General features: G+C 39.9%; 1 protein-coding gene across 2 annotated transcripts in view; it reads left to right on the top strand.

Moving 5' to 3' along the window:
- Positions 1-27,632, top strand: part of LOC126272249 (solute carrier family 35 member F5) — a 142,927-nt gene that overhangs the window by 104,590 nt on the left and 10,705 nt on the right. For both annotated transcript variants that reach the window (XM_049974961.1, XM_049974962.1), the window contains 3 exons: positions 2,871-3,024; positions 6,458-6,617; positions 15,016-15,258. In XM_049974961.1, coding sequence (XP_049830918.1) covers positions 2,871-3,024; positions 6,458-6,617; positions 15,016-15,258 — 557 coding nt within the window. The remainder of the gene's footprint in view (positions 1-2,870; positions 3,025-6,457; positions 6,618-15,015; positions 15,259-27,632) is intronic.

The raw sequence follows: 27,632 nt of genomic DNA, 5'->3' as shown, positions 1-27,632 counted from the left end.
AATAACAAAAAAGCACAACAGCAAATGGCGATTGGCATACAGTTCCCATCAAAACAAATAGGATTATTGAGAGTATGTTGGCATAATAGTTGTACTGATATTTAGAGATCTGGGTGACACATACAAAAACAGAATAGATGTTTATACAAGATGTCTGCTACACAAGATTATTTTCTGTGCTTCATACCACAATTCCGTCCTTCTGTAAGTGCACTTAGTTCCTATAATGTAATATAACAAAGTGTGTGAAATTACCTAAGTGACATAGAACTTCTTCATTTGTATAGATTTGTTCAACATCATAAACTGTAAGTGACAAGAAGACAGAATGGCTGGCCAACACATTTCTTCAGGAGACAAAATTCCAGTTTTTGCCAATATAACAATGAAAATAATCAATTATTGACAATATAATGCAAATGGAAAAATAAAAAAAATCTACTCACCAAGCAGCGATACACAGGAAAGTTTAACTTTTACAAGAACTTTTACAAGCTTTTGGAGGCAGTGGCGCCTCCTCCTGGCAGAAGTGGCAAGTCTCCCTTGACCCAAGATTTTGGGTGACTTTTCTGAACTGTACCCCCTTTCCCTAAGCCTCTCCAGTCCTTTTCCTTCACCTCTCTTCCGTCCCCTTCAACTTTTCTGCCAGAAGAAGGAACCATTGGATCTGAAAGCTTGTAAAAGTTAAACCTTTCTGTTGTGTGTTCTCCTGCCACTGCTTGGTGAGTAGACTTTTTTTATCTAGTTTTTGCCAATAGATAGAGTTAAAGGTAGAAAAAGAATATATAGTTTTAACAACTGTTAACTTTTTCCTCAGGGAGGACACAGGGATAGGTTGGAGGAAATTGTAAAGAAGGGGCAGGTTATTCAGAACCCAAATTAAGAAGGATGCACCTGTTGCAAGAACGAGGAGAGACAAAGATCATAATTTTCTGTTTTTGTCATTTCAGTTATCCTTTAGAGATAACATAATTGGCATATATATTATGGGCAGTAAACACTTCAACACTGTTAATGTGGCTCTTGTGCTTCTCAGTGGCAAGCTATATTGCAGTGCATATTGATGACAACAGTAATTATGTATAGAAAGAAAATGGGCAACATTTGTATGTGGTTGCACTGAATAACATCAGCAACATTGTGGAGATTGTGAGGTCTTCTGGTTGTAAATCAGGAAGGGATGTCGTGTACACAATTTCTCATGACCAGGAGAATATGACTGCAGCTGTGTACATGTGAAACAGTGCTTATCATATCATAAGTAGAATTGTAGAGGTAAACAAGCCCCAGTTAACTTCAGTCTATAATGATGTCACTACATCTTTCAGACTTCAGCCTCAGCAGTTGGAGAACCAGGATATGTTAATAATAGAATTGCCACCAGCATTCCAATTTGAACACTGTAGAAAACGTGTGGTTCCTGCTGAAATAAGCAGTGAAGAGTTGTTCACAGATGCCTGCAAGTGTGCAGAGGATTGGGTAATACAATGTTCAAGAATGATCTCAATGACCCTCTAGCGAGTTTGCATCAACATACCTAACTAAGATTATCAGCTGACGAACTCGTGAGCTGCTTGCAGTCACGCTGTTGACAGGTGCAAGTGCTGCTCGTTAGTCAGTTGATGTGAGCCACCTGTTCTTGGCTCTCCCCCTCCCCACCCGTGAGCATAATTGATGCTCAAGCTTAATGGGGGATGACACTGGTGCTTGCTCACAAGTGTATACGTGCTCATGAGCAAGGAAGCTCACAGAATGCTCAGATGGGGCACATTGCACAAGTTTTAAACCTTAAGTGTGTCTTGAAGAATGTTGATATCTGCAAGGTACTAGTGAATCAATCTGCCTGCATCAAATACTTTTCTTTGGTTAGATAAGTATAGGATTTGATGTGATTTGCGTGCCATATGACACAATTTGTTGTGTTTTTGACACCATTGTCTTCCATGCTAGACTTGCTGCATAATGGCTTTACGGCAATACTGTCGTGGTAGTACACTGACACATTTGCATTATCACTATTTTTTGTTACGTTAAACATTTTCTGTGACTTGTGAATATATAGGGCCAGCATAAGACGAAGTTGGTAATGGTTTTCTCTTCATGAGTAATGTTTGATTCAGTACAGGTACGGAGTGCAGCTTCACTGCTTTGAGATTTCAGTTTCACAGAACAGTTTAAGTTTCTCCCAGAGTCCAACCCCTCATCCAAACTGTGGGAGACAGGCAAAGGCATGTTGTCTGTAGGGCTGAAGAACGGGGGTGACCTTGGGTGTGTCATGGTCACTAAAGTAGCTGCGAATGCCCTTCAATAATGCTGAAACCCACTGGCAAACCAAGGCTCTGGTGAAGTCCTGATAGGCCCAGCAACATGACAGAAAGATAAGAACTGGATGTTTTGTGGATGGCAGAACAAAGTAGAGGGATAAAGAAAGGTATGAACTGAAAAACCTTTGACTGTACTTCATAGGCAGGAGGAGGTCACAAAAGATGGAATGGATGTAGTTGTGAGGGATGTACCAAAAGAGGAAGTAAGTGCAATAAACACACAAACACACGGTGAACATCGGCGGGAAAAGAGGAGTTTGATAAAGAATGATATTGTTACTTTTGATCAGTACTAGGTAGCCAACCAACAGTGTAAAGCTCCAGTGTAGATGGGCATCTTTTCCACTAAACCATGATGTAAACTGCTTATTTATTTAAAACTTTTAGCAGGCTGCTACATGGAAAAGCTGTTGGTTTGTGTTCTGATTTGAGCTATCTGTCAGATGGAGCAACTGAATAGTTTTCGTTATTTGTAGTTAGTTGTGCACTATGGAAGATAATACTTGCTTGACCATGTTGTAGCATAAAATATGTTTCTTGTTTCAGGTGGTGGTTAGCCTTTCGGACCTGAGTCTAGAACCAAAGCTACCCACGGGGGCCATACTGGCATTGGTCAGCGCATTCTTCTATGCCATGTACCTCGTCTTCCTCAGGCGAAAAGTTGATCATGAAGATAAGATGGATATACCTATATTTTTTGGTGTGTTTTGTTTGTGGCAATATGTTACTATTTTAAACAGTTTTGATGCAGGGTGGTGAGCTGAATAGTAATTGGATGTGCCATTCAAACAGTGAAACTTGTGCAAGGACTTAACTTCCACTATTTTTACATAATTGGTAGTTGTTGAACAATGAATTAAGGCTGTTATTACATGGAGTAGTAGAGATACAGGCCTTTTGGACAGTTAACAGCACTTTCTGCGTGATGAACTATGATTTTTTAAGGCATGATAAAAGTCTTTGTGATGCTATGAATTAGAATTCCTTATGAAAACAATATGACAGCAAACTAAGATTTATATATATACTGCAGTGTGCTAAGTTTTAGATGATCATTCACTGATGGGCTTATGATTAAGAATAAATGCGAATAAAAAGCGAAGTTTTTTGCACATAAAGTACATTGTTTTTAAGCTATGAAGCCCAACATTGCCTGAGTATTTATTTATAGTTATGCCCAAGACTTCATACACGTCCTTTATTTTTTATGTATAAAGCTCATTTGTATACACCATTTGAAGTAGTATGATTGGGTACATGAGCAAAGAGCTTGTTTGCTTCACTAACACAAAAGAGAGACCCATATGAAAAGCGACTGACACTAAGGTCTGTACCCACAACAAGCAGCATCTGACCTTGTGCTTTCTTTATGGGCAAGGCATAACATAAGCTCCCCAGGAATTGTACAAGTTTGAACTGAAATAGCAAACTGTTAGAAATAAGTGATATTTGGTGTATAAAAGCTCGATTGCCTGCACGACTTCCTGCCGTGGTTTCTGGTTCATTGGTGTTATGTTGGAGTGAAGTACCAGTACACAATTTTGGTGGGCTTAAATTTTGCAACAGATCAATTGGGATGCCATTTTTCAATTTGTGTGATGGAAGGCCAAGTTCACTAAAAGAGGTTAAAAATTCAGTTGGATAATTGGTTGAGCCATTTTTCTCTATAACCCTGTTAATAGAGGTATACTCTACATTTTCTCCCTCAACATGAGTAAATATGTCAGAATTAATTAGATCATTTTTATAACCACTGTTGTTACTGCATGTTATATGCGTGCGAGTGATACACAATTCATTGTAAACATGTCAGGCTGCCCATGTTGCTACACCAAGAAATTGGGGAACTGCATTCACCATGTAATTGTGGGTACATACAAACTTGGTAGCTCTGCTACATATGCACCCCCCCCCCCTCCCTCCCCCCCCCCCCCCCCCCCCACACACACACACAAAGAAGCATGCTCCCTACTGATACATTACTTACAAGTAGAGAGCCACAGTGGTGGGATTGACTTTTTGAAACCACATACATGGTTTTCTTGGTGAAGGTCCCAGGTATCACACCCTGTGACCATTTGCCCTTGTGGACCCTCATTTGCGAATAATCAATGGAAAACGGGGGGAAGGAATTTCATGTGGTGCACTGTAGCGTTTAAAAAGAAATCTTACATAGCATAATGCTTATAGTATAAGCCACTTATACAAGAAGTCATGGGTTCAAATCTCATCAGGTGCTTTGAATTTTTTAAATTTATTCATCTTTATTGAAATGACTAATCATTATTTTTATTCAATTAATTTGTTTAAATATAACATTTTTTTATTTCTGTTCCTTTGTCACGCAATTTTAAACACTATGAACTTTTTCAATTGCTCTCATTTTTTATTTATAATTATTTTTACACTTGCGATTTGAATTTTTTCCATGCATTAACATTCGTTTAACTTCTTCTGTTTCATCATCCTATAGTTTCATCCATGTTACTAAATTCATTATTCAGTATTTCTGTTACTAATTTGATGAATTTAGTTTTATGTTGTACTTATATTCCTTTCCTTTGTTTAAATTTTCATCTGTTTTATTTTGTCCATAGTGGAATATAAGTATATGTTGTAAATGTTGTACGATTACTACCTTTCATCACAATGTACATTTTGTAATGAAAATCACATTTTTGACACAATTGAATATATAGATACATTATTTTGTGTTTTGTTTTTTAACCAGTAGATTGGTATTTTCAAATGTTTAAATATTATGGTAGATAAATAAAAATAATTATATTGTAAATTCACATGCACGGATATTCGACCTGGAAGAATAAAGATGCAAAGAAAAAAATTAGAGCAGTTGAGAAAATTTACACAGTAATTAAAATGTCTAAAAATATTGATCGAAGTCATTTCGATAAAGATTTAAAAATAAAGAATTTCAAAGCACCTGGCAAGACTTGAATCCACATATGAAGCTTATACTACTACCATTACTCTATGCAACCAGTCTGTACAAGAGCTCTTTTTAAAGCTGTAGAGTATATGTGAAATTCGAAAAAAAAATTTTTTTTCATGTATAGATAGTTTCGAAAAGTTGATTCCATCGTTGAGGACCTCCTTGTTAGCATGTTGAACCTTAACTGTTCCTGTCCATTGTTACTCCATGCCGTCTCCTTTTGTATCGTGGACCAGGGGGTCTCGGTTAGTGTTCACCTGCACAGTGGTTTTAAAAAGTATATTTATGGGGCAAGTGCTAGAAGCCAGCATCCAAAAGCTGCAGGTATTAATTTTTTTAAATTTAGTTTAACTGTTGACCCTATAGTTGTTTGTGCAGTCCTAATTAATTATTTGGCAAATCATAATTTTGACAAATATGTATTCTGTTTTCTGCTCTCATAACTCAGGCTGAAGTTAAATCATTGATGTAGTGTTTGTTCATATTTTCGGACAGTCTGTGCAACATCATTTTGATAGTTGAATTAAACATTGTAGCCTTCATTGCCCCACTTTGTAACCATGAATAGGGATGGTGTCCAGTAGTAGCTATAAAACATATTTAAAAGATAAACAGAAATGTTTTGTGATTTATTAATTTAAAATAATAATAAACTGAACAGTATTATTAGGTCAGACATTAAACTGTACTGTGTGTATTCATTAATCACACTGGTACTATCTATTTTGTGTGTTCTTGGCACTATAAATTGCATGTATTGTGCTTGTTGTGGTGTAATCAGACAGTAGATTATTGTTACATCCTAGTTCAGTATTATTCAAAGAGTATGTTGCATTTGACTGTAAACATACTGTGGGGAAATTCTACTTTAATCGTAATGTGCTACTGACTGCTCTTTGGAGACTTGTAAAAGTAGCTGTGTCAGATAAGATGTCCACTAACGTATAAGTTGTTATAAAGGATGTGCATTCACTAATAGAAATTCAAGAAATGAATGATAATGTGTAAAATGATGAAAAGCATAGGTTTGTATAGAAGTATGTAATTTTATTTCCAAGAGTTCGTATATCCGGTGCACCTTAAGAGAGATTCACTGTTATATGTATCTCATGCTACCAATCAAATTACTTCATTTTCATAAATTCATATTGATTCTTGACATAATGCTGTCACTCTCTAGGTTTTGTGGGGCTGTTCAATCTCCTCTTCTTGTGGCCACTTTTCTTCCTGTTCCACTACTGCCATTGGGAATTGTTTGAGTGGCCATCTAAACCACAGTGGACATTTCTTTTGATAAATGGTCTCATTGGGACTGTTCTGTCTGAAGTCTTATGGCTGTGGTAAGTCAAACCTAATGCATGTTCGTTCTTTATTGCACAATTGAAAATAGTACAGTATATCTAAGTCTCTTAGGTATAAATAGTACATAAATTCTCTCTTTAAATTTTTACACACAAATGATAGTGACTTGTCAAAAAATACCCCATGGTATACAAAGCACTTACTGGAAAAAAAGCAGAATAATGAAATATGGAATTATGAAGTGGTAGAATGAAATTAATATTTAAAACTGTAACAATAGTTATAATATGCTGTATCGTCTGATGTACTGGGATGGCATTAAAATGCACTGTGTGTGTGTGTGTGTGTGTGTGTGTGTGTGTGTGTGTGTGTGTGAGAGAGAGAGAGAGAGAGAGAGAGAGAGAGAGAGAGAGAGAGAGAGAGAGAGAGAGAGAAGTGGGGAGGGGCGGGTGCCTCGCTGATAAATTAAAATTGATTCAGACCAAGACTTGAACCCAGTACCCTGTCTTTCACAGGCAATTCTTCTACTGAGTTATCAAGGCACAATACATGGCCTGCCCTCACAACTTCAATCCTGCTGATCTCTCTCTCCCAGTTCCTAAATTCACAGAAGCTCTTCTGCTTAGTCTGCTGGACTATCACTCCAGAAAGTAAAGATATGATAGATAAATGATGAAGCCACAAACAATGAAGCAATAGGTACCAGCAAAACTGAACCAGTGACATCATGTTATGAGTTTTGTCTTGCTAGCTCAGTCAGTGAGAGAACTGCCCAAAAAATACAAAGTTGCAGGCTTGTGCTCTTGCACACAGTTTCAGTAGTGTCTGCTATGTGCGTACAGTTGCTGAGACTGAGGAGAGGGAAGTAGAAGAGGAATTTGGAAGGGTGGGGGGTTGCATGGGAAGAGGAAGAAGGACGAGGAGCAGTACAGAATTGTTTGCCTTCAGTTGGGTGGGAAACACATCAACAATGAGGTATACGACTTCTTTGCAGCAGTTGTCCTTGCCAACTGGTCAACTTAATGCTGTCATAGTAGTATAATAAACTGCCACTAAAAAGTTTTGGAAACTGAAACCAAACTGATCAGACACATTCTAAAATGAAACCTCCAAATTCGATAAACATACAGTGAACATAAAAGGTGTTTGTGCTTGTGTCCAAATGCCCCAACAGCATGATGTTATAACTCAGGTACTGTATATTTGCAAAGACCTGTGTTCAAACAAGTAAGAAATTTTAACTTCAGTTTGATTTTTGATTATTGACTATTACTGTGGTGAGGCTTAAGGGCATTCCACAACTGAAGGAGTATATTGTAATCACTTTATTTTTGCAAGTCCGTGTTGATCACACAGATTTCTTACATGGTACATACCATGTACTCACATGTTTAACTTGACGATGATTTACATCAGAATATTTTAATCATCTGAAGATGGGAAGTAGCCGAAACCAGTAATAAAATGTAAGAAATCTGTGTGATCAAGATGGACTTGAAAAATAAAGTGCCAAAAAATGATTGTGCACTCATTTATAGACTTTGTCTTCAATGAATAAATACTGTAATCATGCTGAAAGTCCAGTTGAAACTCAGTTTATTCTATAAGTGCTCTCGAATATTCAGCTGGGTGGTGCCATATACAAGGTGGTGATGTGTAACATGGCACCAAAAGGAAAACATTCAATCATCATGTTTGACTCAGGATTTCAATAAGTCAGCCTGCCAAAGGATCACCCCAAACTGACAATGCCAGCCAGCTGAACATTGGAGAGCAATTCTGGATTGTCAGGATGATAATTTTTTTTTTATTCTCACTATTGGTTTTAACCAGTGGCTAGTCATCATTGGATTGCTTAAAAAGGTGTACCTGCATTAGAATCCAATAGTAACATCTTGGGTTTTTTGTGACAGTCAATGGGAGACTTAAACATTACATATTATTAGTAAATTATCTGTTCAAAAGCATCTGGACACACCTATCTAATGCAAAATTAACCTCTAAATGTCATGAGAGGTGGACCTAGCACTATAAAAGGAGGTGGAGAGTATTGTGTTATCAGTAGAGAAGCAGTAACTGTAGACTGGGTCAGCTGGGAGAGCTCAGTGACTTTGAATGTGGCCTAGCCATTGGATATTGCCTCAAGCAACAAATCCATCAAGGGCATTGCTGCCCTTCTAAAGCTGCCCATGTTGACAGTGTTGTGACTGTGAAGTGGAAATTTGAAGGAACATCCACTGCTAAACCAAGGTCAGGCAGACCTCGTCTACTGATGATCAGCAACTATTGTGTATTTTGGAGGGTCACTGCAAAACATCACAGAAAATCAGCAGAAGGAAACACTTGTGAGTTCTAAAATGCTACCTGTGGTCCTGCAAGCACAGTGACTGTCCGTAGGTAGTTAAAAAGAATGGGGTACAATGGTCATGCCTCTCCCCCATAAGCCTCATATTTCTGAAGTCAGTGCTAAGTGATACATGTGATGGAATAAAGAAGCAATATTACTGTACAGAGGGTGGCTGAACAGTAGAGGTGCCGCCAGCAAGCTCAGCTGGGCACATACATAGGACGGGACACTGGGTCGGCAGGAGCAGTGGGGCTGAGTGTCAGTGGTTGATGGAGTGGTCTATGAGAGAGTGAGAGAGAGGGGGGGGGGGGGGGGGGGGAGAATGGGAGGAGACAAAAGCTTTGCGCGGATAGCCGATGGAATGACTGATCAGAAAAGGGGGAGGGGAGATAGATAAAATTGCTGTGTTGGCTCCCAATCAATCAGTTAATCAGTGCACCTGAAGGTGGCAACACATTTGTTTGGCCAAAATACTGTGTCCACATTGGACACTGACATCCGGCAGTCCACCTTTGAACTATTTTAACATAAAGTACGCCAAGAGAAGTAGAAGAATCAAAGTAATGCATACATCAGTGAATGTATGAGCTCACTCAGTTTTAGTCTCTTATTTTGAGTTTGGACTTGTGGAGGGTAACAGATATGCTGGTGCATTAATGTTATTTGAATATGCTCTATCCTAAATTTTTGGTGCACAGTGCTCATACAATGTGAGAATGACTGGTTTGCTTTCTTAATGAAATTTTTCTCGTGGGAACATTACCAATAAAATTTAAGAGAGGCAAAGTTACTCTTGGAAAGAAAGATCTTAGATGGAATACACGACCAAGTTAATTCTGTGGTACCACCTGAACAAGTTGGAGACCAGGATAGGGTTCATTGATCTTCCAGCAACTTATGGCATGGTGTGGCACAAGAGTCTAATACTAAAATGTCTGAAAACAATACCGTGTAACTTTATAGGTAACTTCTTAAGCAGTAAGTTGAGCTTTGGCAGTCTCAGGCACATCAAGGTGAAAAGAAGAGCAGATAAGATAGCATGTACTCATTGATGGCTTTCTTCAAGGCTCTGTTTTTGCTCAGTTGTTACTTAATCTCCATGCAGCAGACCTCTTGAACTTGACCTGCTGGAAATTCCAGTATGCAGGTGACCGTTACCTCTCATATCAGAGTGAAGATCTTTCTGAATATGAAGAACATCTAACAAACAACATCATCACACCTTTATGAATATTTTAAGCCATAACAGCTTATATTTTAAGCCACAACAGCTTAAAACTAATGGTTCTAAATCTTTTCCATCCCTCAGTCATCTTGCATCAGCAAATATTACCATATGGTTCACTCCCCTTGGCTTAGTTAGGTACAACAAAAAGCCAAAGTACCTTGACATCACATTAGACAGAATTCTGACAAACCATAAACAGCTTTCCAGCACAGCTAAGAAGTTACAAACATGAATAGACCTGGTGAAGCAAATGGCAGGCAGTACACGGGGAGCAAATAAATCAGTTCAGTTGTCCATGGAGCATCACTTGCTTTAGTATATTCTGCAGCATATTATTTTGCGTCAGTTCGACTGCACGGTGGTGCCTGTATGAAGAAAGCTGATGTTCATTTGAATGTAGCTTCAACAACTATTGACGGCACAGTCACATCCACACCCACATGCTGGCTACCAATACTCTCAAACATCTGTCCAGCTCTCCTTTGTCAAAATGCAGCTCTCTGCAACCTTTGTCATTTAGTTTCTAAAAATGACTCAATCCCTCTTCATGAAGATTTACTCTCACTGCCTAGGAAATGCCTCAATTTCAGAATCACTGGAAGATGGAGTAGTCCAAATTTTCTCCACTGGATTCAACTGTGATGCTGAATGGAAACATGAGTTGCAAGCTACAGAAACCTGGAATCATGAACTTGTGGGCAACCCTATTGCTGAAGTTCCAGGCTTTCATCATCTGAGGAAGGTTTCTGTGCAACTCAGTAGATTCCATATTCGAGAATACAACATGCACAAGTGGTGCTTTTGCATTGACAGCCTGTGTGTCTGCAGTGATCCTCGGACAAAATGAAATGATCGTATGGCATTGTTGGCTGGGAGGCCCCATTCGGGGGAGTTCGGCCGTGGTATTGCAAGTCCTTTTTAGGTGACACCACATCGGTGACTTGCAAGTCAATGATGATGAAAATGATGATGGACACACAACACACCCAGTCCCCTGCCGGGAATCAAATCCGGGCCCCCAGCATGGTAGGCGGTAATGCTACCGCTGCGCTATGGAGGTGGACGATACTCAGACAGTGAGCCATGTTGCAAATTAGTGAACTAACAGATGTTTTTGTGTTGGTATCAAGGGTCTAGATTCCCATATGGGGCTCACCACTCCTTTGCATGTTCATGCTTGGCTACCATGGGACCCCAGCATTTGCAGCATTTTTCCCCTTTGTGCTGCATGTCTATCCTCTTGCTATTCTTTATCCCCTCCCTTGGGTAACATGTCTGGGATACTTTTGGGAATGTGTTCTGCATTTTCAGTAGGCTGACATCAGAACAGGTGACTGTGTAACGCATAATTCCCAGCCCCCAGGTCAACAGGTAGGGTTCGCACGTACCCCTTGGTACAGGCCAGGCCCAGGGAGGGGTGGCTGCCTGAGCTGTTACCTTCCCCACCAAATTACCAATTGGTCCCTCTGTCAGGTGTTTGGGAGGTGTGACCTGAGGTGTGAACAACTACCTAAGGCGGGTGAGCTGCCCTCTGAGGGGAACCCCCAATTGGAAGGAGCATGCAATCGGAGACACTGGCAGTCATGCAGCATTTTCTCACAATGAGCCAAACGTCTTCTCAGTCTACATCTACTAGATGTGAATCAGAATGAGGCTAACAATTCAAAGACCATCCCAGCTGCATTTCGGTTCCACGTGGTTTGACGTACTGGAGAGGGTCAGTCCTTTGCTACAGCAATCTGTTTATTATTCAGATAGGTGTTGATGCAACTACCAGCCTTGAGGAATCCTGCTATAGTCTACACAATGGATTTTTGGTTTTGGAGACCATTCGGGATTCACAGCACAACTGCTTGCAGCTTTACTCTTCCATGGCTATCCTGTTCATTTCAAGGCCCATAAAATGCTGAATTCTTTGCATGGTTTTATTTACATTAGGCTGCTCGGTGGTCTGATGGAGTCAGAAACCCAATTTACATCTCTGATCCGGGCATTACTGTAGTCCATCAGGTGTTGGAAAAGGTAGATGCATCCTTAGTGCCCACACCTACTGTTCTTCTCACATTCGATAGAGTAGTGCTTCCAGCAAAGATCAAAGCAGGATGTGAAGTTATCGCAGTTCAACTGTACAGTCTGAACCCTGCACTGCTACCAGTGTCATTGTTACAACTTCACTCGATTGTCCTGTCGACAACCGACCAAATGTGTGACGTAATTCTCCACCTCCTCCTCCCTGCTGTGTCAATTGCAACAGCGATCATATAGCCTCCTCCCGAGATTGTGCCTTGTATCTCGATGAGTAGACCTTAAAGAGGTCCAGGCAAAGGAAAAATGTACCTTACCCTGTAACTTGCAAGTTGTTGACTAGTCGGAAACCCTGTGTTTTACTATCTGGTACTTACAATACTGTTCTTGCAACAACTTGCTCCACGAAGGACATGGCCATGCAGACATGTGACTTCAAATTCAGCACTGCAGTTGTCAAATCGCACAGTGTTATAGTGGCATTCCCATCTCCTCCTCCAGCTGTCCAACAGCCCACCAAATTTTTACCTCATCTGGTGAAATCACCTGGTACACAATCAGCAGGCTGGAAAGAACAGAAGGAATACTCCTGCGAAGACTTTTTACGTCCCTCCAGCCACCGAACATCTGATTCATCATCTGCTGTCCACAAAGGCTTCAAGAAATCAAACAAAGGCAAATGGTCTTCTGCTTCCCCGACTCGGAGAGCCTCTTCAATGGTGTCACCGCTTGACACCCTCACGCGGCTGACCTCCATATCACCAGTGCACACCCCCAACCATTTTTCTGCCATGGACACTGCAGACCAATCGAGGGAGAATGCCGACAACTCCCATATTCCTTCCTTGCATCACCTTTTCCCTTAATATTGTTTACATCCCGCCGTCATTTGGCATCACCAGCAGAAGTGTACCTGAACCTCTCAAGGGCTTTTGAAAGAGTACATCATGACATGCTCTTATCAAAAACTTCGAAGAGTGGTGTCACTGGAAAACTTGTACAATTGCTAGAAACATATTTAAAGGGTAGACAACAGTGCATGGAGATTATGTACTCGAATGGATATATACTGGAGAGGGGAAGGTCAAGTATAAGAAATATACATTTTGGTGTCCCTCAGGGCTCTTTTAGATCCAGTCCTATTGATATGCACAGTACATGATTTTCCAATGTTTCTTGACAATAAGCAATTGATCACTATGTATGCAGACGATACATCTGGTGTCTGCTATGTAGACAATGAGCCCAGCCTAGTTGAAGAGATACGTAACTTTATTGAAAAGGCAAGAACTCGCTTTGAAAGGGAGAACCTAGAAGTAATCATAGAAAAACTAATATTATTCATCTTAAATCAAGTGGTCCAAACAGACAAAATTCTGTGATTGATGAAATTGCAACAAAAAATTGTGCAGTTGTAAATTCTTGGGTTTGTGCATAGGTGATCGACTTTCGTGGAAGCAGCAAGCTGATTATGTCTGTAAAAAAAAATAACACACGGTCTGTGTGTATTAGGAAGATTATCACCACACCTTAATTATGAAACCATAAGGGCTGTATATTATGGATTAGTATATCCTTTCTTGTCTTATGGAATATTACTGAGGGGTGGGACATGACAAACTAATATGAAAAGAGTTTACACACTGCAGAAGCGATCCTAGAGGATCATAGCAAAATTAAAACCAGAAATTTCTTGCAAACCCCTATTCATTAGACACAATATTTTCACAGTTTATGCCATATATGTACTAGAAACTATAATGCTAGTGAGAGAAGACACTAAGATCACAAAAGAAACACGGATATTCACAACTATGAAACAAGGCTTAGAAAACAGTTTCATATGTTTCAACAGAAGATTAACTCTAACATTGAAAAGCCTCTATGTCAGAGGAGCTGTTTTTAATAACTTGTTACCAAATGAAGTTAAGATATTGACAGGGGATACTTTTAAAAAGTTTGTCAAGCAGTGGCGTATCGAAAAATACTCTTACAACTTGAATTTATCATGAATTACAATGAAATAAGAAATAATGTAAACTAAAAAAACTGTAAACATAAAAACTTTATACTTAGTTGAAAATGCACATGCATGTAAAATTACGTGTTACAAGCAATAAATTCAATTGGAAATTGAACCTTCTCATCGTCACTGGCTATCAGCTACAATAGTGTGTTGTCTACTGTAGTAAATGTCAGTCTCAAAGGAAAAAAAAGATGATACTGCATTATCATGATTCAAGTCAACTCCACATAAACAAAGAAAAACACAGTTACATGACTGTATTGAAATGTAAGTATTTAAAATACATTAATATTTTAATGTTTACACCCTAACACATATTTAGAAAAGAGAGCTGTGTTACCAGCACCAATTAACTAATTTGTGACATTACAAACATCTTTTCCCTCCTGTCCTCCCTCCCCATTACTTGAACATGTTTGACCTGTTGAAGTGATGTAAAAAAGAGAATAACTCAACGAAGTAACTTACATTGCTGATAAAGGAAACTACATAGAACAATAATATACTGCATTTGTAATGTTGTCCAATATCACCAGATGTGTTAAAACAAAGAAAATGTCATCCACTTTATATCTGTTCAAATCTCTTAAAAAGTATGAAGTTATGAAACAGATATTGCATTTGTAAGTGGTTGTCAGTGCCTTAGAAAGTTACCAAATAGTGTCCTATGAATTCCTCACAATAATAAGTTATTGTTGGGGCTCATGTAGTTGTTATACCATGTGTTCCACTGTGATCACAATTGTAATTTAAGCATCACATATGCAAACATTGCAGTGATTGTACACACACTTGTATCATATTTTACAGGGGCTGTTTCCTGACATCATCATTAATTGCTACAGTGGCCATCAGTTTGACCATCCCGATGACAATGCTTGCTGATGTAGTAATGAAACGCGTGCACTACCCATATACATTTTATCTTGGCACTGTGCCCATGTTCGTAGCATTCTGCGCCGTTGCTCTGCTCGCTCACTACGACAATTGGGATCCCGTCCTCGATGGTGCCAAAAGGTGTCACGCTATTGTTTGTAAACGTACGAGATCGAGGTGAGTTGAATAAACTCAATCAGTAATTTAAAGCTATGAAGTACATTGCAGTTGAAATTTATATTGTGATCTTGAGTTAATATCTGTTGACTACTTACAAGGTTACTATTGGAGGGTGTGCGAGGGTAAATTATGCGTTTTGCCTAGATATCTCAGTTGGTAAGAATGTTGTCAGGAAAAGGTGATGTTCTGGTTTCAAGTTCTAGTCCTGCACACAGTTTTAATCTGTTCAGAAGTTTCATAACAGCACACCCTTTGAACTTACCAACGTGTTCCATATGCATCTGCTTCTACATTTACATCTACATCTACATCCGTACTCCGCAAGCCACTTGACGGTGTGTGGCGGAGGGTACCCTGAGTACCTCTATCGGTTCTCCCTTCTATTCCAGTCTCGTATTGTACGTGGAAAGAAGGATTGTCGGTATGCTTCTGTGTGGGCTCTAATCTCTCTGATTTTATCCTCATGGTCTCTTCGCGAGATATACGTAGGAGGGAGCAATATACTGCTTGACTCTTCGGTGAAGGTATGTTCTCGAAACTTCAACAAAAGCCCGTACCGAGCTACTGAGCGTCTCTCCTGCAGAGTCTTCCACTGGAGTTTATCTATCATCTCCGTAACGCTTTCGCAATTACTAAATGATCCTGTAACGAAGCGCGCTGCTCTCCGTTGGATCTTCTCTATCTCTTCTATCAACCCTACCTGGTGCGGATCCCACACTGCTGAGCAGTATTCAAGCATTGGGCGAACAAGCGTACTGTAACCTACTTCCTTTGTTGTCGGATTGCATTTCCTTAGGATTCTTCCAATGAATCTCAGTCTGGCATCTGCTTTACCGACGATCAACTTTATATGATCATTCCATTTTAAATCACTCCTAATGCGTACTCCCAGATAATTTATGGAATTAACTGCTTCCAGTTGCTGACCTGCTATTTTGTAGCTAAATGATAAGGGACCTATCTTTCTATGTATTCGCATCACATTACACTTCGCTACATTGAGATTCAATTGCCATTCCGTGCACCATGCGTCAATTCGCTGCAGATCCTCCTGCATTTCAGTACAATTTTCCATTGTTGCAACCTCTCGATACACCACAGCATCATCTGCAAAAAGCCTCAGTGAACTTCCGATGTCATCCACCAGGTCATTTATGTATATTGTGAATAGCAACGGTCCTATGACACTCCCCTGCGGCACACCTGAAATCACTCTTACTTCGGAAGACTTCTCTCCATTGAGAATGACGTGCTGCGTTCTGTTATCTAGGAACTCCTCAATCGAATCACACAATTGATCTGATAGTCCGTATGCTCTTACTTTGTTCATTAAACGACTATGGGGAACTGTGTCAAACGCCTTGCGGAAGTCAAGAAACACGGCATCTACCTGTGAACCCGTGTCTAAGGCCCTCTGAGTCTCGTGGACGAATAGCGCGAGCTGGGTTTCACACGATCGTCTTTTTCGAAACCCATGCTGATTCCTACAGAGTAGATTTCTAGTCTCCAGAAAAGACATTATACTCGAACATAATACGTGTTCCAAAATTCTACAACTGATCGACGTTAGAGATATAGGTCTATAGTTCTGCACATCTGTTCGACGTCCCTTCTTGAGAACGGGGATGACCTGTGCTCTTTTCCAATCCTTTGGAACGCTTCGCTCTTCTAGAGACCTACGGTACACCGCTGCAAGAAGGGGGGCAAGTTCCTTCGCGTACTCTGTGTAAAATCGAACTGGTATCCCATCAGGACCAGCGGCCTTTCCTCTTTTGAGCGATTTTAATTGTTTCTCTATCCCTCTGTCGTCTACTTCGATATCTACCATTTTGTCAACTGTGCGACAATCTAGAGAAGGAAGCACAGTGCAGTCTTCCTCTGTGAAACAGCTTTGGAAGAAGACATTTAGTAATTCGGCCTTTAGTCTGTCATCCTCTGTTTCAGTACCATTTTGGTCACAGAGTGTCTGGACATTTTGTTTTGATCCACCTACCGCTTTGACATAGGACCAAAATTTCTTAGGATTTTCTGCCAAGTCAGTACATAGAACGTTACTTTCGAATTCATTGAAAGCCTCTCGCATAGCCCTCCTCACACTACATTTCGCTTCGCGTAATTTTTGTTTGTCTGCAAGGCTTTGGCTATGTTTATGTTTGCTGTGAAGTTCCCTTTGCTTCCGCAGCAGTTTTCTAACTCGGTTGTTGTACCACGGTGGCTCTTTTCCATCTCTTACGATCTTGCTTGGCACATACTCATCTAACGCATATTGTACCATGGTTTTGAACTTTGTCCACTGATCCTCAACACTATCTGCACTTGAGACAAAACTTTTGTGTTGAGCCGTCAGGTACTCTGTAATCTGCTTTTTGTCACTTTTGCTAAACAGAAAAATCTTCTTACCTTTTTTAATATTTCTATTTACGGCTGAAATCATCGACGCAGTAACCGCTTTATGATCGCTGATTCCCTGTTCTGCATTAACTGATTCAAATAGTTCGGGTCTGTTTGTCACCAGAAGGTCTAATATATTATCGCCACGAGTCGGTTTTCTGTTTAACTGCTCAAGGTAGTTTTCAGATAAAGCACTTAAAAATATTTCACTGGATTCTTTGTCCCTGCCACCCGTTATGAACGTTTGAGTCTCCCAGTCTATATCCGGCAAATTAAAATCTCCACCCAGAACTATAACATGGTGGGGAAATCTACTCGAAATATTTTCCAAATTATTCTTCAGGTGCTGAGCCACAACAGCTGCTGAGCCCGGGGGCCTATAGAGACATCCAATTACCATGTCTGAGCCTGCTTTAACCGTGACCTTCACCCAAATCATTTCACAATTCGAATCTCCGTCAATTTCCTTCGATACTATTGCACTTCTTATCGCTATAAACACGCCTCCCCCTTCACTGTCCAGCCTATCTCTGCGGTATACATTCCAATCAGAGTTTAGGATTTCATTACTGTTTACGTCTGGTTTCAGCCAACTTTCTGTTCCTAGTACTATATGGGCGTTGTGACCGTTTATTAATGAGAGCAGTTCTGGGACCTTTCTATAGACGCTTCTGCAGTTTACTATTAGCACATTAATATTGTTATTCCTTGTTGCATTTTGCCTACTCCTGCCTTGCCGCGTCTCAGGAGGCATCTTGTCGGGCCTAGGGAGGGAATTCTCTAACCTAAAAAAACCCCATGTGCACTCCACACGTACTCCGCTACCCTCGTAGCCGCTTCCGGCGTGTAGTGCACGCCTGACCTATTCAGGGGGACCCTACATTTCTCCACCCGATAGCGGAGGTCGAGAAATTTGCACCCCAGCTCTCCGCAGAATCGTCTGAGCCTCTGGTTTAAGCCTTCCACTCGGCTCCAAACCAGAGGACCGCGATCGGTTCTCGGAACGATACTACAAATAGTTAGCTCTGATTCCACCCCGCGAGCGAGGCTTTCCACCTTCACCAACTCCGCCAACCGCCTGTACGAACTGAGGATGACCTCTGAACCCAGACGGCAAGCGTCATTGGTGCCGACATGAGCAACAATTTGCAGTCGGGTGCACCCAGTGCTCTCTATCGCCGCCGGTAGGGCCTCCTCCACATCTCGGATGAGACCCCTCGGCAAGCAGACAGAGTGAACACTGGCCTTCTTCCCCGACCTTCTTCATAAATCTTGTGGAATTTCTGCTGTCATCTTTTTCCTGCGATTGCTTACAGTATTGGAAATGTTATTAAATGATACACACACAACACTGCAGAATTTTTCATTTTGCATCACGTTTGTTGTAACACAGAAATTTCAGTGATCAACTTCGTAAACTATAGGATAATAAATACTTCAACACAGGTCAGTAAGCTACATCTACTCAATGATGTTTCAAAAATTTCTCAAATGGCAATAATTGAAAAAAATGTCTGTACATCTTGGAGACTCACAAGCAGATTGTCACATACTAGCAATACACTGTGACATTCCATTTGCAACTGACTTAGTGTTTATACATTTTGACTATTGGGCTGCTATGTGGTGAGTAGCAACTATTCTTTTCAAAATACTGTTACATTCCATCCTGGATTTTCCATTGTAGAATAAAACAAATAACATTCTGTCTGAACTAGTCAAACGCTAGCCCGCCACCGACTCTGGCCTTATAAGCGAAGCCTCTTTATATGCGAGCGTGCTGAAAAGTAATGTCTCTGAATGTTTTATTCTATTCTCAATATCAGTTGAGGTATTAAATGTCATGCATATTACTTGGCCGACTTTCTCACTTTGTTGACACGAGTTGCAACCCTCTGCCATTAGAGGCATGTAACATGGCGGTGTGTAATGCAACTATGTCAGTGCATGGGAAGCAGCTTGCTGTAATTGAGTTTCTAACTGTCCACATGTGGAGTACTCTCTCTTATAGCATCGTAATGCCAGACCACACACGAGTGGTGCAACATCTGCAACAATCTGATGCCTTGGGTTCATTGTCATTGATCAACCTCCACACAGTCCCAACTTGGTTACATCCAATTTTCATCTGCATCCGAAACTTAAAGAACACCTTTGAAGACTTCAGTTTGATAGTGCTGAAGTGGCACAAGCAGGTGTGAGGCTGCAGCTCTGTCAACCTAGTAAAAGATTTTACGATGATGGTTTCAGCAAACTGGTCTCTCATTGAGATATATATGATTATTGTCATAGTGACAATGTTACAAAATAAAAATGTAGAGATGAAGAATAAAGGTATAGCTTGTGAATAAAGTTTGTATTATTTAAAAAGCGTAGAGAGTTTTCATGTAAGAAATTCGGAGGCATTATTTTTCAGTAAACTCTCGTAGATGTGTGTATTACGGAAAATACAAATTGGCGAAGTACTAAGCTATTCCTTTTTTTTATATTAATATAAAGGTCAGGAAAATTAAAAGTGAGAAATATACAATAAACAGTGAAGTAAGTTTGTTTCACTAACTGTTGTACATTAAGAAAATGAGAAAATAACAGGAACTACTTTATGGCAGTGAAGTCTTACTGTGCATGGGGGTTCCCAAAGTTCCTTAAGAAATTATGAGTAAGTGCAGTTTTCTGATCTGAACAGTTAGCAAACTGAGAGGCTATTGTAGTAAAAGTACACATTTTCAAAAACAGAAAAATCATGGCTGCATAATTATGTCACTCAATTTAGGAAAGAATTACTTTTGAGACTGGAACATTCTGGAACATGAAAATTTTGAGTACAAATAACTTTGGAAATATTAACAAGAAGAAGAGTGTGGGCTTTCAAATATGTTACAGTGGAGAAAAAAAATAGCATAATCAAAATTTGATGTTCACATGGTGTGCAGTATGGAAATTTTTGAATATTTCTTCAAATAAAATGTTTCCCTAAGAACTACTTATACTATTTTCATCAGCATTTAGTAAATTATACAGTGAATAATGAAGTTTGGTGAAAAACTGCTTGAAAAAGAAATTAGTTTCACATAACTATCATATATGCACCATAAATGAAAAGAAATCGGAAAAGAAAGAGAAAAAGAAAGTATTGGCATTGGGATTGCTCTGTTACATCACCACCCATTGAATTGTACAGACTCTGAAATAGAGCTGGGTAATGCAATGTAAAGGAACAATTACTCTCAAAAAATACACTGTACAGTCAAAACATATAAAATCACAAGTTATCACATATCACTAAATATACTCAAATTTAGAATAATGAAGTGAATTTATGAATCAAATAGGGCAAAATAAAAGTTACAGAGTCTGAAAACATCGGTTACAAATGTATACATAGACATTCAATTTGCTTAGTTAATTTTAAGAAGTCATGAAAATTTTGTAAATTTAATTATATTTTTCACTCAAAAAAATTAAGAAAAATTTGGTCTTTAGAGTAGTTGAAACAGGTTTTTTTTCTTAATTTCTATTATGTTTCATTTTCATTTTTCTATTTAATTAGACTAATTACTCACAGAACACACAAACATTTCCGTAACCACTTATCTTCTGAGAAGCTCACATTGTACGGGAGGTAAGCACTTTAGTGTTCAGAAAACAAATTCATAGTAGAATAGCCCTATTAATTGTTAAATATTGGTTTTTTTTTCATTTTGCACTCCTAAAGAACCTTCATCCAATATTCAGCATCACTACTATATTTCTAAAAATACCAAATATGTTTAACTTCAGTGCCATACTTTTACATAAACATACAAAAGTTTAGCGAACATTCTATTTGGTACTCAGTTGTATCTTACCATTTACCAGTGCTAACTAACAAATGTATTCACAAAGATTAAATACTACCAAGACAGGGTCCCTAACAAGTACCCTCAACATCACTACATTACTTTAATACATCTCATACTCATTACTAACTTCAATATTGTCTTACTATTACTTAAAATATCTCATTATATGAGTGTCGTTTGAAAAGTCCATGCAAAGTCCGAGAGATAGCATCACTAGCATGTATCAAGGTCATGTTCAGTTAGTAGCATCTTTGGAAAGAACGCACACCAAGTTTCAGCCATATTGGTCTATTTCTTTGTGTTTGGCATTCGTGTGAATCAAGGAAGTCGAGTGATTGTCAAAAAATGGATGAAAAAGAATTTCCTGTGGTGATTAAACAATATTTTATGAAAGGTAAAACGCCTCAGGAGACTAAAGAGAATCTTGGTAAACATTAAGGTGATTCTACACCTTCAATTAGAACAGTTTTGGTTTCAAAATTTTCTGAGTGGCCGTATGTGCACAAGTGATGCTGAACGTTCTAAACACCCTGTGGCGGTTACGACTTCAGAAATCATTGATAAAATCCATCATATGGTGATGGATGACAGAAGAGTTAAGGTGTGAGATTGCCAGTGCTGTGGGCACCTCGAATGAATGGGTACATAATATTTTGCATAAACATTTGGACATGAGAAAGCTATCCGCAAGATGGGTTCTGCGATTGCTCACACTTGACCAAAAACAGAATCGTGTGAAGTTGGTTTGCAGCTCTTCAGGAAGAATCCGCAGGACTTTAAGCATCATTTCGTCACTGGGTATGAAACATGTCTACATTACTATACTCCTGAGACCAAACAACAATCAAAACGGTGGGTTACCAAGGCAGAATCGGCACCAAAAAAGGCGAAGACCATTCCTTCGGCCAGAAAGGTTATGTCGACTGTCTTCTCAGATTTGCAAGGGTTAATCCTCATCGACTATCTGGAAAATGGTAAAACTGTGACAGGTGCATATTATTCATCGTTACTGGACCGTTTCAAAACTGAGCTGCAAGAAAAAACGCCGGCGATTGGACCGCAAAAAGTCCTTTTCCACCACGACAATGCACCAGCACACACCTCAGCAGTTGTGGTCACAAAATTACTGGTAATAGGATTCCAAATTGTTTCACATCCCTCCTATTTTCCAGACTTGGCTCCCTCGGACTACCATTTGTTCCCCAATTTGAACAGCAACTAATAGCTATTTCGCTGACTTGGACAGTTCTTATTATTTGAAAGGGATCAACAAATTAGAACAGTGTAGGACGAAGTGTGTATGTCAGAAAATAATAAAAAAAAAAGGTTTACCCCAAACACTTGAGTAGTTTTTATTTTTGCATGGACTTTTCAAATGCCCCTCATATCACTAAACATATCTTAATTGCATCATTTTTAAAGATCAAATCCCTACTTTGCTTTACTTACACAAAAGACTAAAGAATAACATTTGACAGTTACAAGCACTAGTTTATTTATTTATTGTATGGAAATGCATATATAAAGATTACAAATTACTACACATCAACATTTAAGCACAGCTCTCCAGCATAAAATACCACTAATAACAACAGCTGTAGATGGATATCAAGATCTTTTATGTGTTTATAACCTCACTCATCCCTGTGAGGAAATCTTCAAAAGGACCCTTGTAGGCACATGGGGGACATAAGAAACTGTCTGTTGTTCTGCACTGCAGTCACAGGATGGTGATGAAAATTTGCCCCACTTGTAGAGTGTGTCTGCACATCGTCCATAGTCCGTTCGGATGTGGTTTAAGATAATCCAAATTGCCCGAGGCTGGGTTTCTTCTGGATGCAGGGCAGCATCAGGCATTATGGGGAACAGTTTGTTGCCAGCAGCGGTTCCATTCATTGATGGGACTGAATTCAGTTTCCATAAGAGTCCTCGTTATGATGAAAGTGGGATGTCTTGACATTAGTTTTTTTCACTCTGAAGGGAATACGCCGTCCACTATTGGAAGGTCAATGTTATTAGAAATCTGGTATTCATGCAGTAGTGTGCTCTTCTGTCTGATATCAGGAGTTGGAATGTGGCTCAGGATAGGTAGCCAGTATGTGGGAGTAGATTGTATTGACCCACTAACAATGCACATGGCCTTGTTGAGTTGTAGGTCTACCTTTTTTATGTGTGGACTATTAAGCCAGACAGGCGCACAGTACTCTGCTGCTGAGTATACCAAATGGATTGCTGATACCCAGGAGAGTGTCTGCTGATGATCTCCAACAAGAGCCGCAGAGTTCATGGAGAATGTTGTTTCTGGTTTTGAGCTCAGTAGATGTTCATGTCAAGTGCTCTTAAAAGAAAGTGTCCTATCTAACTTGATCCCAAGATATTTTGGGTGCATATTATGATGAAGTTTGTCTTCTCTGAAGTAGACATTGAGGGCTCTGTTTGCCAATCTATTGGACTGATGAAAACATGAAACTTCTGTTTTGAGTTTGGTTGTAACCTCCATTTGCGGAAAGAGTGGCTTATGATAAGTAGATCAGAAGTTAGGATTACTTCAGTTCTTTCAAAAGTTTGGTGTTGGGTAGCTACTGCCCAGTTGTCTGCACAGCCAAACTTTCAGGACTATGTTGGAGGGATATCAGATATGTATACATTAAACAAGGGAGGAACAAGGGTGGATCGCTATGGCGAACCATTATTCAATTCTTTTGGGCAGCTAGTGTCTTTTTCTGTAGTTACAGTAAATGACTTTCCAGTTAACATGTTGTCAATTATTTTTGTTGTCCATTTGCATGGGATGAGTTGCAATAATTTATGAAGCAGTCCATGCCTCCATCCTGTGTCATATGCTCCACTTACAGTGATGAAAGCAACTGATGTTTTCTGCTTTATTTGGTATCCTGCTTCAATAAATGTTATTGAAGATAAGACTTTACCAATGCAGCTCCATCCTGGAGCCTTGCTCAAGAGGAAGGCTCTGTAAGATTACTGGACTAATCTGATTTTATAGAATTCTCTCAAGGAACTTATAAATAGTGCTCAACAGTGCAACTGGGCGGTAGTTCTTAGGCTGCAATGGTGGTTTGCCGGGTTTGCGTATTGCTATGATCTTTGATTGCTTTTTTTTTTTTTTTTTTTTTTTTTTTTTTTTGATGGTATATGTGAAGCAACACTGTTAGCTGATATTTGAGTGTTGTTCCTTACTTTTAACTTTATTTCCATACAACTACCTTATTAATGACCATGCTTTTCTACTTAATGTTTGAAAATTGAGTGACTCAGCAGTCTCTCTCCACCTAATTCTTCTGGCTGGGTTGAGGTTATGAAGTGGGTTATCTGCTATTTCTGGCTCCCTGCTTTTTAGAAATTCATCATACTGTTTCTCAGTAGTTTCATTCCAGCCTGGAATATATTGCTTCCGGTAGCCCCTAGGGATTGCTTTCTTTGCTGCACTTATCATAGCTCCAACAAGCTTTTGGGGGAATCCAACCAAGCTATTTGTCCAGAGTTTTAGGAAATACATCCCACTTTGCTTTCCTGAAGTCCCATCTAGGTCCTGGGAAGGATGAAATGAGTGGGATATTTGCCCCTATTTCAATTAAGATTTGACAGTGTTGGCTGTGTGAAAAGTCGTGTAATATGAACCCTGATCTTTGGAGAGGTAATTTATTTTTATTAGTTGTTACAAAGCATAGATCAGATTGTACTCCTGTCTCCAAGTTGCTGAAACGAACGTTCCTTTATCCTTTGCATCAAACACCAAATACTAGTAGCTACTGTTTCTTTCTCCCCTTTTCATGAGACTGAAGGGCTATATTGTGATACATTTTTCTCAAGGCACACATTACTTAACTTTCCATGAAAATCTACTTGTGCAGCAAAAGCTTCAAAATGCTGATCAAAAAATCTGATAGTATCAGCACTTTTATAGTGGTATCCCTTCAGAATAACAGTGGCAACACCTACTTTCTCCATAATCAAACTTCAATAACTGGATGACGAGTAGTATCCATCCATAGTCAGCATTCCTGTACCAGTGGTCAGGTGATGTTTAGAAACACACATTACTTCTAAGTAATTAGAAGGCTGCAATTCAGTTAAACAGATCAGAAGTTAATTGATTTTATTTCATAACCTTCTAGTGTTTTTGATAGAATAAATTTACTTGATTCACCTCCTCATTTTCATATATTTTAGACTCAAAATTTTCAGTTTTATTCACTTCTTGTAATACCGACAGTCTGAAAATTGAGCTAACTCCCTCAGCCAACAACCTTTGGTATGGAAGCAGCTGAGACTGCCACATGTCATTGTTCAGGTACTAAATTACTACTGCAGTTTTCTGCGGACCATCTCACAGTAGGTCAAGGAAGACTTCACATTGAAGTCTGCTGGAAAAACCTGGTGTGATTCAAACTCCACAATGCAACAACTAGAGGCATGTGATGAGTGAAGTGGCTGTGCACAAGGAGCTGTTTTACACTCACACCACGCACCGAGACACAATGATAGAGGTTGTGTTTTGCAGCTTCTGATGATCGTAAACAAGAATTGGAGGACCTCGGGTTCAGGGTGCCCATGAAATTCTTGAACACAAGTGAAAATGGACCCCTCCTGCTAGCTGTCACCAAGGACAACTCTGAAAGTTTGAAGTTGTTTCACCTCTCACTGGTGGCTAAGATGGTGGTCACTGTGGATACCTTCAAGTCAAGGCGAGGGTCACCTTAATGCTTGAGGTGTCAGGGCACTGGGCACATCACTGCTCGATGCCCAACATCTGTGTGAAGTGCGCTGGCGGCCATGTGAACCAGCATTATTCACTAATCCGAGAGAAGGAAACAACACGTCCAAACTATGTCGGAGAACACATGCCGAGAAAAATGTAACGTAGGAAGTTATAACAACTATAAGCAGTTCAAAGCTGTGTTCCCTTGCCAATGAGTATTACTCTATCGGGTAGCACAGAAGCCGCCTGCAACCAAGCCAGGGCTGAGATGTCAGTAATGTGGAGCACCACTGTGTCCGGCATCCGCTTCCAGCTGCGCCGTAGAGTGCAAACAGGACTGGTGATGTCACCAATACAGAGCAGCCACAGATGCTGGTTACGGATGCAGCATCTAAGTGGCTCAAAACTATAGAAGATGGTGCACACGTACCAAAAGTGCCCTCTGCAGCTGCAGTTGGGTAGCTTGCATGAGCTGGAATTGTGTGACACGGGTGGTGGTGGAACAGGTGGTGATCTGCACCCACTCCTCCTCATTGAGTTTGAACGAGGTTGTGTAATATGGCTATGGAAAGGTGGATGTTCCTTCTGTGATACCCCAGAAAAAAGACATGGCAGGAATGTAACCACAGTAAATGATTGCTGGCAGTGGTACTCATTGGAGAATACAGTCACAAGAGGACCTGGTTCCAGACAGCACGTGGCACTAGAGGGATGACCGTTGTGTTCAGCATATGGCTCCGATTCATCTTAATACATCTGCAGCAGCAGTTACAGTTGGTTACTTCAAGGACAACCCTAAGCCAGACAGTATGTAGCGTGTCTGCCACTGACCCAAAATCAGCACCATTTGCGACTTCAGTGGTATCAAGCGAGAGCTCATTGTAGGGAGGGATGGAGGTCTGTTGTGTTTTCTGATGAAAGCTGGTTCAGCATTGGAGCCAGTGATGGCCATATGTTGGTTAGGAGGAGAACAGTTGAAGGCCTGCAGCCAACATATTTGTGTGCGAGACACATTGGATCTATACTGGCAGTTATGGTCTGGGGTGCAATTTCGTATGATAGCAGAAGCAGTCTCGTGATTATCCCATGCACTCGGACTGCAGATTTGTACATCAGTCTGTTGATTTGACCTATTATGCTGCCATTCGTGAACAGCATTCCAGGGGGCATGTTCCAATAGGATAATACTAACGCACATACTGCTGTTGTAACTCAACACGCACTACCGAGTGTTGACATGTTGCCCTGGTCTGCCTGATCACCAGATCAGTCTCCAATTGAGCATATATCAGATATCATTGTGCGACAACTCCAGCATCATCCACAAACAGCATTTACCATCTTTGTATTGACTGACCGAGTGCAGCAGGCATGGAACTTCATCCCACAAACTGACATCTGGCACCTGTAGAATACGA

Source organism: Schistocerca gregaria, chromosome 5 (genome assembly GCF_023897955.1).
Source record: "Schistocerca gregaria isolate iqSchGreg1 chromosome 5, iqSchGreg1.2, whole genome shotgun sequence".
Lineage (NCBI taxonomy): Eukaryota > Metazoa > Arthropoda > Insecta > Orthoptera > Acrididae > Schistocerca > Schistocerca gregaria.
The sequence above is the reverse complement of the archived record's forward strand: the minus strand, read 5'-3'. Positions and strand labels throughout refer to the sequence as shown.